General features: G+C 33.8%; 1 protein-coding gene across 2 annotated transcripts; it reads left to right on the top strand.

Annotated features, from left to right (window-relative positions):
- The first annotated feature begins 3,870 nt into the window (after positions 1–3,870).
- LOC108171335 (putative syntaxin-131) lies at positions 3,871–11,903 on the top strand. 2 transcript variants are annotated; one of them, XM_070817335.1, is made up of 13 exons: positions 3,871–4,100; positions 4,210–4,383; positions 4,614–4,675; positions 4,806–4,830; positions 5,625–5,685; positions 5,797–5,822; positions 5,905–5,983; positions 6,188–6,268; positions 8,695–8,783; positions 9,574–9,636; positions 9,802–9,863; positions 10,338–11,569; positions 11,766–11,903. In XM_070817335.1, exons 2-8 carry the CDS (start codon positions 4,363–4,365, stop codon positions 6,223–6,225), a joined length of 312 nt encoding a protein of 103 aa, XP_070673436.1. In that variant the 5' UTR covers positions 3,871–4,100; positions 4,210–4,362; the 3' UTR covers positions 6,226–6,268; positions 8,695–8,783; positions 9,574–9,636; positions 9,802–9,863; positions 10,338–11,569; positions 11,766–11,903. The 2 variants fall into 2 exon arrangements, with proteins under 2 accessions (XP_070673436.1, XP_070673435.1); XM_070817334.1 differs by lacking the exons at positions 6,188–6,268; positions 8,695–8,783; positions 9,574–9,636; ... (1 more) ...; positions 10,338–11,569; positions 11,766–11,903 and having other exon boundaries at positions 5,905–6,073.
- The last annotated feature ends 706 nt before the right edge of the window (positions 11,904–12,609 follow it).

Genomic DNA, 12,609 nt, shown 5'->3' with positions numbered 1-12,609 from the left:
CCAGCTATGCAAAATTTATAGATACATAAATTTCTCTTCAATTTTAGACGTTATGTATCGTAATTGCGCACTTACGATACATAACATCTAAAATTGAAGAGAGATTTATATGAAAAGGCCGTTTCCGGAATGCAAAATTGATTACATGTTATAAGGAAAAAAATTCTCTGTAGGCATAAAAGGCTTTTGGCTTACAAGAGACTGCATAAGGATTGCTTCACTAAGCAAGAGATTGCATAAGGATTGCTTCACTGAGGAACTTGAAGATTCAAGACCTTTTCGGTTCTCTTTCCGGTTTTGTTGGTGTTTGGAGTGATTCATTTTTATGTACCTTCCTTTTAAATGCCTAATAATATCATATCTTTTGTATAATTCAAGGTTTTAGGATAATTGAGGTGATCATCTCTTATGTTTTTATTCCATTGTCAGTACCGTCTATAACATTATGTACAAATGTTTTAAATGCAACATTACTTTAGTCTAAAGAAAGCATTGCAATTGGCACTGTTCTTTACTGTTCATTGTACCTGAATTTCAGTTTAATTACAACCATACCATTGGTTTAATGAGTGGGCTTTGTGGAAGTTTTGGGTTCGGCCTGGGGGATTTTTTTTGGGTTTGGGCAGATGGGCTTTTGCTGGTTTGGCATGTGGCTGGGTTTTATTTGGTTGGTTTTGGTAGGGATAGGAATGCACTGAGGTGAATGCCGTGAGTCATACACAGTGCAGCTTGCAGAATGGTAGAGAGTAGAGTAGAGATGGAAGAGTCGTGGGTAAGAGAAGAGGAAAGAGGGAAGAGTCGTGCGTTGCAAACGGGATGTGAGGAAAGACGGAAGGAGAGAGAGAGGGGTAGGATGAGCGAATCAAGGGTAGGGGTGCCCAAGAGTTTGGTTTTAAAGGTCGACAACAAAGGGTGCACAGAGAGACGGCGAGGCAAGTTGGGAGGGCTAGGGGTAGGGTTCCTTTCGGGATTTTGGTTCCAGCTGGATGCCACTTCCGCAACAATTAATGGGGAAGGCATGGTTGCGTGCAATTTGTGGGGTTGTGGGAAAGATTTATAGATTTTGTCCAATTTTTTAAAGAAGGATGGAGAGTGAGAGAGAGAGGGCAGAAAGCATGGTTTGACTGAGTGGCAGGGATATTTAGAGGTTTTGTCCTCTGATTCAACAGGTAAAATAGTGTTTTTAAATCATTGTTTATTGTTTGGTTTGCCATTTGCTTTGTTAAAACTGTGATTAACATTTTGTTGTTTCGATAAAATTGTAAAGGAATTTTATAGCCCGTTTAGTTGGGTGTTAGGAAGATCAATCTGTTGAGTGCACTGTTTCGTGCACTGTTAGAGTCAGGTTTGTGTCTTTATAACTTTGGGAGTTACACTGTGCTCATTTATGTGTTTCTTCATGCTTTGCTCATGTTTCCTTCTCAACAAACCAAATTGAGGTTCCTTTTCTGCTTTACATCCTTTGAATATCTCTCTGTTACTAGGTTGTTTCTCCATACTTTGTTGCTTCTGTATTTTTGTGATAAGGGTGTTAGAAGGCTGTTTTAGTTGTTGTTTTGCTCCTCTGTTGATAGATTGTTTTTGCAAATCTTGGTTGCTTATGTATTTCTGTTACTAGATTGTTTCTCCATACTTTGTTGCTTCTGTATTTATGTGATAAGGGTGTTAGAAGGCTCTTTTAGTTATTGTTTTGCTCATCTGTTGATAGATTGCTTTTTTAAATCTTGGTTTTGAACACCCACTTGCCATTCTCAATACTGCACTCCTCAGGGTCGAACTCAAACCTATCATCTAATAGGGAAGCTCATGGCTGTGGATAGGGTAGAGTGGTAGAGAAAGGTTTTAAAGGGAGGATAATATGAAAGGGTGTGTGGAAACAGTATGATGAAGACTTAGTGAGAGATGTGTTTTATTTTTTGGGAAGCATCTTTTGGGGTTTTTGAGTACGAGTGAAGCCAAAGGAATGTATTTAAAGGAGCAGGTTTAGGGGTGAGTTGCAAGGCTAACATCTTGGGCTCATTTTCTGTCCTCTGCATATACATATAGTGAGGAGCTAGCCATGGCCCTATATGATGATCATCCAACAATTGTTTTATTGCTTTCATATGTAAAAATAGTTCAGAATCTTTCATTAGGTGAGAAAAAAGATGATGCTATTTTTATAGATAAGCTAACAAAGAAGGGAGCCTCCTTCTCTCTCTTTTGACTTCTTTGGCTATCTGATAGGTTCATCCATCATATATATATGTGTGTGTGTGTGCGTGTGTGTGTGTGTGTGTGTGTCATATATGTGTGTACGTGTTCGAATAGACAGATGTCTGTTTCATAATTATTTACACAATTCAGTAGGGTCTGCAATGTGCTCAATTACCTCGAGTAAAATCATTAATTTACAACCAAATTAGAATAAACCAGAGCAGTTTGTAAACACTGAAGTCAGATAATCATATAAGCAGTTTGTAAACTCTTAAGACCATGCCTCCAAACTAAACACACACTCTCAATCTGATATGGAAACAATGTTCATATCTGATTAATACTATTTTTCATAAACCCACTTAGAATCTGATTTCGGTTTTGTTACGTGTTATTTGGGTTTTAGTAAATTTTTCATGCTTTCGTAGAATTATGTTTATAGTTATGAGTTTTGGAGAATTCTTCATTAAATTGGTGGGCTCTTTTTTTATTTCGTTTTATTTCCTGGTTGCTTCTATATTTTGAGTGTAGTTGTCATGTGTTTGCCACTTTGCCTCTTTTCATTGTGTTGCAATTGTAGTATTCTCTCCACTGAGTTTCTACATGCATGAGAACATATGTTTTTCTTACTAATTTGATTAGATTATATACTGCTGCAATAATGGCTGTTCCATACACTATTTTTGGGCCAGCCATCAGCTGTTTGATGGGCTTTGGTCCATTTTCAATGAGGCTTGCCCTTTGGGTGTCGAAAGTTGGAAATACCCATCTCAAGGCTGGGATTAAAATCTAGAGATAAGGCGATGGGAGCCATGCGCATTGCAGAGAGGGAGATAGGGGTTTAGGAATGTAAATTTTTATTTATGAATGGGTTTTTTGTTTAAATTTTGTTATCATGATTTTGGGGATTTTGTTTGTAGCTACGAATTTCCTGTCGTCGTGTTTAATTTTGTTTTGTTTTTTGCTTTAGGAAATCGTTGTTCTTTAGATTGGGGCCTTTTGTTTGTCTTTCTATTTGGAGATTCTTATTTTGTTCCTACCATAATTAACATGGTTTCTTTCATTACAATTCAGGTGTCAAACTTAGTGATGCTTCAAAGAAATTGGGGAAAAAGTTTGCTACCGGAGCCTCTGTTGTTAAGGTATGATGGATATTATATTGTTTTGTCTGTATGCGATGAAAAGAAATTTCCTCAACCAATCTTCACTGGAATTTTCTCCGCCATCCTATATATTGCAGCATTAATACATTTGATAAGAAATTTTCAGTTTCTGGTCACTTAAGATGGCAGGAAAATGGACATAATAAATTATCCATCGTCTTTATCATATTAGCTGAGAATTGGAAAGTGCCTAAAGTTATTAGTTATTAAACTCTTCCTTTTTGTTTGAAATGCGGGTGGTGTTGGACAAATGGGATAAAATAAATGGTTGTTGCCCTGTGTTTTACTCTGTTGGTTGGCAAGAAGCATGTTCAGCTGATTCAATTTATTCTTTTACTTTCTATGACAAAGCAATCCTTTGCAGTCCTTTGTTATCAAGGTGTTTTTTAAAAAAAAAAAATTACATATGTGTGAGAGACTTTTTAAATTAGACGCACTACGCGCTTCTTACGGATTTTATAATGTCAGATTCTCATTCGTTTGTTGTTTTAAATTTGGGTTTTCATTTGGTTGAGCATCCTTCTCTCCAAAAGGTAACATTGTTTCTAATGCCTAATCAAATTTTGATTTCTTAGGTCATTACAATTTATGTAGTTTTGTAAAGAGAAATTGTTTACAAGCGCAAACAACTGCCAGATTTTATTTTGAAGTCTGAATATGCGAATAAAACCACATAATTATGGGAGTGAACCAGTGTGAAAGACGTTAAGGTTGCTCTCATTGATAGCAATTGGGACATTGGTCAGAACCCCTTTCTTCCCATTTTTGTTTATGCTAATTTGAATCGGTTATGTGTGTGGATATATTTTTTTGAATCCTTATCAAAGTCGGTTTCTTTAATGAAATGCAGAGGCTGCTCAGAAGGAATTGAGGAGGAGAGAGAAGGTTTTGGCGTCGAAAAAGTCATCTCGGATGGCTGCTGAGGGCTTGCTGGCTCAGGCTCAGAATTAGAACAAGGCTGCTATTATTGAACTTAACTGTGAGACTGACTTTGTTGCTCGAAATGATATCTTTTCAATACTTGGTAAGTGTGACTGATATGATTCCTCCATATTTTTTTAGTTCTATTTGATTAGTTGTTATTATAAGTATATGGTTGCGTACTTAATGTCAGTTGTCCTTTTTTTCCCTTATTTCTTTCTTCCTCTGCTTCGCTTCTTCTTCCCCCTTTTGGTTCCCCCTCTCTTGCTTTATTTCTTCTGATATTTTCTCTCTCTCTCTCTCTCTCTTGCTCTCTTTAAAATCCCACAACAGTCTTTGGAGTTGGAGGCTTTTGCTATGTTGGGGTTTTTTCCAATAACTCAAGGGGCCGAAAGGTATTCCCTTTTCATATTCTTCTCTCCTAATTTTATTAGGGTTAATTTCAATTTTCTTATCCTATTTGCAGTGGTGCTTTTTAGGGCTTAACTATTTGACAATTTATGTAATTTATTTTTTGCTTTCCAGGTACAACCATATCTCACTCCCTTTGGTACTCTCTCTCTCTCTCTCTCTCTCTCTCTCTCTCTCTCTCTCTAAAATCTCTGTTGGGTTTCTACTATTATGTCAATTTGTATAATTTATTTTTTGATGTGAGATTTGGTGCATTTGATTTGCGTTATGGTTTGAGATGTTATTTAGAAGATTTCATTTTGAGATGTCAATTTCCTCAACCAATCTTCACTGGAATTTTCTCCGTTATCTTATATATTGCAGCATTAACACATTTGATAAGAAATTTCAGTTTCTGGTCACTTAAGATGGCAGGAAAATGAACACAATAAATTATCCATGGTCCTTATCATGCTAGCTGACAATTAGAAAGTGCCTCAAGTTATTAGTTATTAAACTCTTCCATTTTGTTTGAAATGCGGGTTGGTGTTGGACAAATGGGATAAAAGAAATGGTTGTTGCCTTGTGTTTTACTTTGTTGGTTGGCAAGAAGCATGTTCAGCTGATTCAATTTATTCTTTTACTTTCTATGACAAAGCAATCCTTTGCAATCCTTTGGTACCAAGTTTTTTTTTTTTTAACCAGCATTCGTGGTATTTTATTGATTCACTATCCGATTAATAAAACTCATATTTTAAGTTTATGGATTTTTGGCGTTTGATTTTGGTTTTTGATGTTTTCTCAGTCGTACAGTGACTGCCAGAATTACTAGGTTTTCAATTTTATTAGAATTGATTTTTAAGTTGCTGGGTCTGTATCCTTTTTGGTCAGTTTTGTTTTAATCTCATAATCTTTGTTTCTTTCATCGCTAAATTTTGAACTTAAAACATGCAGACTCTAAGGGACATCATCCATCAAGAGTATCATGATGTTGTCGAGAGGCAAGTTTTTACAGGTTTGAACCCTTCACTTGCCACTCATCAGTGGTTGCTATTTCTGGAGCTTCTACTTGAATTTCCATGATCTGATTTTATAGTTTATTTCTCTTGCATTTTGTGAATGTCAGTGACGGGAGCAAGAGCTGATGAAGAGGTAAAACTTATTGCACTGTTGAAATTACGGTATATCTATACCGCTGTGAAAGCTCATTTTCTATTTGTTTAACATTGTACAGACAATTGAAAGATTAATCGAGACAGAAGGCAGTGAACAAAATTTTCCAGAAGGCAATCCAAGAACAAGGGGGAGGCCAGGTTTGTCAAATTTCCTTTTTTATTCTCTGCCCCCAAATAAGCACTTTTTACTATCGAAATTGTGCTTTCTCTCACAAACTTGACACATTTTTTGACATCTTGAATAATTAATTTTAAGCTCCTAACTCTTCTAACTTGGGTTGGTGAAACACTTAATTTTCTGATTAAGATTGATCATTTCCAAAATTGTGTATCAAATTGTAGATAATGAACACTCTGGCCGAAATTCAAGAGCGACATGATGCTATTAGAGATCTTGAGAGGAAGCTTCTCGATTTACAACATGTATCTTCTTAGTTTGTTCAATGATGTGTACTCTCTGATGGAAATGAAGTTGCTATATAATACAGATGTCTAGCATAGGTCTTACTTTTTAGATTTCACTTTACAATTTGGTATTTTCCGTATTGAATATAATAACATTTTAGATTACATTGATTTGTATTATTTTAAAGTATATATAAAGATTAGTTCATAGGTGTATGCACTTAATATTGGATATATGATATATTTCAGGTTTAGTTTGATTCCAACTCCTTTTTTTAGTTTATTTGAATAAAAATTGGTAAGTTCGAGTCCAATTTGATTATTTCTTGCTTTTTTGCTTAATTTCTGCTTTTTTTTTCCTGCTTTTCTGCTGTTTTTCTGCAGCTTATTTGCTGCCTGTCTGCTCTCCCCCTTTCCTGCTGCCATCCATTGCCTTAAACAAAACAAAAAACCCATTTGCCAAAGCCACCAAAGCCACAATAAAAGACAAGTAGAATTTTATATTCTCTACCCACTTTTATTGATGATTGCTGTTGGCTTCCTTATTTTAGAAAGGAAAAGTCCCGCTCTCCTTGGACAATACCATCTTTCTCAAAACATGGATCCGGAAAGACATCTGATAGAATTTATTTTGAGTCTAAATTATTAAATTAGGAGAGCTAAGAAGATATTTTGTGCTAATTGCTATTTGATAACTCTGGTTTTCTCTTTTGGCGACCACCTTGCTCTCCATTTCTCTTTTTCCTCCTGCTCTGCTGCTTTTTCAGTGTTACAACCTCTCTGCAAAAAAACATTGTATGTGTTTTGCATGTTTTTTTTCATGCTTCTATTCTTTGTTGTTGTGGTGGTGACTCTGAGAATGAAATTCTCAGTTATCTATTCTTCTACGATACATGATGCATCTGATTTTTGTTCATTGATAGATGATGCCACATGCTTGAGATTTTTATGCCATCACTCTATTGGTTCTTTTGTGATTGTTATTGTTTGTTTTAAAATGTGTATGATGTGTGTCATGCACATATTACAGCTCATGCACAGATTACAGCATAGATCCATGATTTACATTCAACATAATCCTCACATCAAACTTAGTTAAGTTCAATGTTGTTTTTTGAAACTTAGTATGCTGTTACCAATAACATTAAGTTTAAATCATTTTATCATAACATTATATATTTAAATTTAACTAATAATGTTAAGTAATAAAATGACGTAACAAAACAATATTCATTGACCCACGCCAAAAACAAGAATCTTCATTAACGTTATTAATAAACCAATAACATTAGTAGAATAAAAATTAACGTTAAGATTATTAAAATCATTGTACAAAACATACTAAGTATAACGTTACGATCATTTTACTGATCATATATCCTTAACGTTATTAGTAATAATTTTATTTAATGTTATTAGACACTCCTTAATTAGGTTTATATTGAAATTCGGACCGTTACAAAGCATACTAAGTATAACGTTAAGGTTATTAGAATAAGTTATGATCATTTTACAAATTAACTAAATATAACGTTATCGTATACGTTAAGATTCTTTGATGTCAAGCATCATTTCGATCTACAATGTTGTAATTTGATGTTAACATTGTTAATGTGGTTTTAAATTGAGCACAGGCCATAATTGTTTTTTTTATCAGAGAAGGAATCATTGAGGTCACTTTAGAAATGGATGGGTGTCTGGTTATTAATCTTTGTCATTTGAGTGGTGTAGCTTTCTTCACTAATGAATGTAACCATTTAAGACTTGGAATGTCTTTGGGGGGTAAGAAATAACATTGCTAATTTCGGATTTATGGGTTCGAATTTTTGTAGTATGTGATTCTTGCAAAAGAGTTGTAAATATCGTTCTAAATATGTGTAAGTAGAGTTGTAAAACAGAGAGAGGAAATTAACTTTAAACAGATAAAGGAAGCAAAATTAGAGCAAAAACTTCCAGTCTTTATAAATGTGAGGTTTTTCAGTAAGTGTGTTTTGTAAAAAGGTTTAATCTTTCTTAGAAATATAGCTTTCTCAGTTATGCAATGCTTTGAATGAAAACAAAAAAAAACCATTGTTTTGTGTATCTGTTTCACATTTGTGTTGTAAAGATTTGATTCAAATTGGTGAATTTGGGTAAGAAACTAAGAAACCATAACATTGAGCTGAAATGGACATGCATGTGTTTCTCTTTGTGAGGTATAAGGGATTGAGGAATTTTGAGAGTGGTGGCTAGCTAAGGAGATAGAGAAGGAATAATTTTTTTGTTTTGGGATCTAGAGTTTACTGCAAAGTTGATTTCTCTTGATTTTTTGTTGTTTTAATATCTTTTGTTCATGTATTTGAATGCATTTTTTTTTATTTCTGCCTATTTATCTAAACCCCTATTCAATTTGTTGGAATTCATCAGAGAGTATTGGGTCTAATCATTTCCTTTTAATTTTTCAGGTTGTTTTTTTATTTCTATAGGGGAGTTGCAGGTGTCCATGTCAGATTCATAAGGAAAAAGAACCATTTTTGTGGATATATTTAAACATGTAAGAAATTGTTCTCTACTAGCATATTAGGAAAAATTAGAATTTTTCCAGTAAATTTGTCCTCTTTTGGTTAAATAGTTTAGGCAATATGGACAGATTACTTCAAAATTCAAATTGAATGATGGTTTATTGGTGTGAATTATGTTACATGTTTAGTTTCTTTTAGTTTTACTATTCGGATAGATATGTATGTATTAATATTCAATTTATCCCCATTCTCTTATGGTGTTTACTAAACTGTTGTGCACCATTGCTGCACAACCTCTTATGGTTCCATTGTTGGGCAAAAATTTGAGATTAAATTTAATTACAACATAAAAAACTAGATCGCTACACAGACTGATGTTGTTTGCATATTTAGTTGTTTTGTAACTTAGTTGATTTGGGTTTGTACAGTTTTTTTCCGTCTTGGAGCCACTGGCTTGCAGGTTTTCGAGTGTTAAATTGTTTACTCCTTGCTATAATATATTCTACAATAACATGTTAACATTTGTTTTAGACAACATGATCTGACCGCATTTCCAAAGCAAATTAAAAAAGTAATGATCAACTGACATGTTAATAAAATTATAAATTTAAAGAACATAAATTAACCACCACTGCCTGCTTAGTTTAACACAGATTTCCTCCACTTGATTACTAAGAAAATGTTCAAAAACAAAACAACTTAATTTTAGTGCTATTGTCGTGATGAATGCTATTTTGACTAGCTTATTAAGTTTTGGATAACTTATGAATTTAAAGGTCTTCAGTTTTAATATTTAAACAGCAATGTGTGTTTATTTTTCAGTGCAGTGGTTAAAGAAGAGTACAAGAAAAGTTCTGTTTATTTCTTCAGAAAATATTAAGAAAGGTGAGTTGGACATAGAAGATGGAATTTCAACTTTGAGTTTTAACTCTTTACTGTTTATTTTTTTATTCAGTATTTGGCAAGCCATCATACATAATAACATAACTTGGCATTTACCAAACAATTAAACATGTAACATAACTTAACATTTACATTTTTCATTTACAGTTGGTAGCCACGAATCAACTCACTATCAACTTTATATCAACAATGGAGTGTGCCTTAAACGTGTAAGTCATGTTTTTTTATTCTATTTTATAAAATGAATGAAGTTCTGAAGTTTTTGTCTTATGAAACTTAGGTAATATATATCATTTCATAAACATAATACATGCAAAGACAAAAAATTGTAAGCTGTATTGATGAAACATTTTTTATGTAAAATTTTTCGAACATTTTAGGTTTAAGAAATATTGATGCCTAAAAATCCTGTCATCAGCCTAAAAATCCTGTCATCAGTTTTTTCCATCAAAAAATTTCAATCGGTTCAGTTCTTTTCAAATATGTATAATTTCTTTGTGCAACGTCTCTTTTAGTTTCTTGGTCAAGCATTTTAAATCATTACCAACTATTTAGTAAAAGTAGTTTTATAGAAAATGCTTGAGCTTCTTGGAATATCTTTTGTTTGCAAACGTTTTCCAACTTATTTGTTACCAATATTGTTCCTATTTTCGAAAACCTTTTATCAAGTCTGCTTGAATCAGGACTTATCGAATCAAGGCAGCTACAAGGAAATTTGAACTTTGGCATGTACAGATACGATTTTGCAACAAAGCTAGGTACCTTCTAGACTTATTGGATGTGGAGATTTGTATGATCGAATTTGTGATTGATATACTTGGATTTTATTAAATTTTTCATGATTTTATAGAGTTTTTCATTTAAATTTGTGGGTTTTTGTTTAAATTGTGGGTTTTGGAGATTGAATATGTAAAGGCTGCTTGAGAAACTAACAGTATACAAAATTTCAATGACTCTGTTTGTTCAATTGACTGCAACTCATGCCACAGTTTGCTTCACAAACCTCTACGGTTAGCTTCCATACAGTATGTTACAAGTTTGAGGATATCTGTACATCTTAATTTCTGCTCTCTGGTTGCTTCAAGTTTGTAATTTTACGTGCTACACTGCCACTTGATTTGATTATAAAAATGTAAAACAAAATCCGTCAATGAGTCGATTTTTGATGTTTTTCCAGTGTAGGGCATATGTTGCACAAGCATGTAAATGGTACCAATTATTTGGTTTTGGACAGTAAGCTTTGAGTTTTACAAGAAAAATCAAGAAAATGTGTCGCTCATCTATCCCTCTGTTCATTCAGGATTATATTTAATTTAATCAGGTTAAATGTGTCTTATTCATGCAGTTAAGGCTGGTGCATTTAAGGTCCCGCAGCAAAGTGCGGGCATATTTTTTAGTCTACATACTAAAACTGGGTTCGGCTGGCACTGTTTTTCACTGTTTGTGAACAGTGAAATGGCGGAAATGCCCTTTGTTTCTTCTAATCCCACGTTTTGTTGTTTGCTTGGTACAGAAAAATTCTGATTTTACCCTTTTTTGCCACGGGTCGATCATTGTTGAAGGCTCCGCTCAGACTTTCTTCTCGACTTTTCCTTCCGTTTTCATTTCTCTCTATGCGGTCTTCTCTTTTCTCCTCTCCTCATCTCTCTATTCCGTTTACCTTTTCACTGCCATCAACCCTCCCTTCCTTTTTCTCTCACTACAGCCACCGCAAAACCCCTCAAGCCTTCATACCCTCAAACCAACAAATTCAATTCCACAATCTCTCACACTTAATCTAAACCCTCGAACCAAAAACTCGATTTCAAGTATCAAGCAGCCAGGTTTTTGGGTGTTGGAATTTCGGCGAACTGTTTCTTGCCATTATTACCAATCTTCATGGCTTTGTCTCTCAGGTTCGATGCTCAAATTTAAGGTATGAGAATCTGAGTCTGAGGTTTCAAAATCAGGGAGGGTTTTGTTTAATTTCAATATCAGTGAGGCTTTTTTTAACAAGGGCTTCAATTCAATTAGGGTTTCGGTTAATTTCAATTTCATTTTCTGATATGAGTTTTAATTTTGCATTTAATCTAATTATTTTTATTATAATTCAAAAAAATTGTGTAAAGTAGGTTTTTTGTTGGAGAAGTGGTGGACCTTTTAATTGTGCATGTTGTCTTAGTGGTCGTTGCTAGACCGGCAAGAAAAAGTCTACTGTGCATAACACCATGCCTGCATTTTTGCAGCAAAGACCAAATCAAGTAGAACTATTTGGGTATTTATCCTAAACCTAATTATTCTAATTTAAATGGAGTCTACTCTAACAGATACGAATTTGTATTATGTTATCAAATTTTATTTTTCTAATTTTTGATTTTGGGGTTTTGCAGGAAGTGCTAAAATACTGATTTTGTGGAATTTTTGTTCTTTGCAAGGTTTTTCTGGCTGATATAATACTTTTGCCATCACTCTCCAGGTATGATTATGTTTATGTTTTTTTCTATTTCCAAATTATGTATTCTGAATATTTAAGGTAGGTATTTAAACTTAAATTGGTATTACTTGAACTGGAAGAAGGTTTTCTTAAACGAAAAACAATCTGACATGAAGCTTGATGATCTAATTGCGCATTGAGTTTTTTGGGTAAGGGATTTCGGATTTTTCACCAAGTCTCTCTCTTATTTTTAGTTTTTGAGTTGCATGTAATACTTTATGGTTAATGAATATTGGGGTGTGTGTGTGTGTGTGTATGTATGTATGTATAAAACTTAGAACCTATCAGACTGTTCCTATTGCTTTCCCCTGCCTCTCTTCTCTAAAGAAGAAAAGTGTGTTAAACTAAAAGCTAAGCATTTCAATGCACTTGCTATACACATTAACCACAAAATTTATTTAAAAATCTTTATTATTGATTTTTGCATTATTTGTTGGGACATATCCATTCCCCTATGTGCTTATAATTTTTAATGCAAGGAA

The sequence above is a fragment of the Malus domestica genome, chromosome 17 (genome assembly GCF_042453785.1).
Source record: "Malus domestica chromosome 17, GDT2T_hap1".
Lineage (NCBI taxonomy): Eukaryota > Viridiplantae > Streptophyta > Magnoliopsida > Rosales > Rosaceae > Malus > Malus domestica.
The sequence above is the reverse complement of the archived record's forward strand: the minus strand, read 5'-3'. Positions and strand labels throughout refer to the sequence as shown.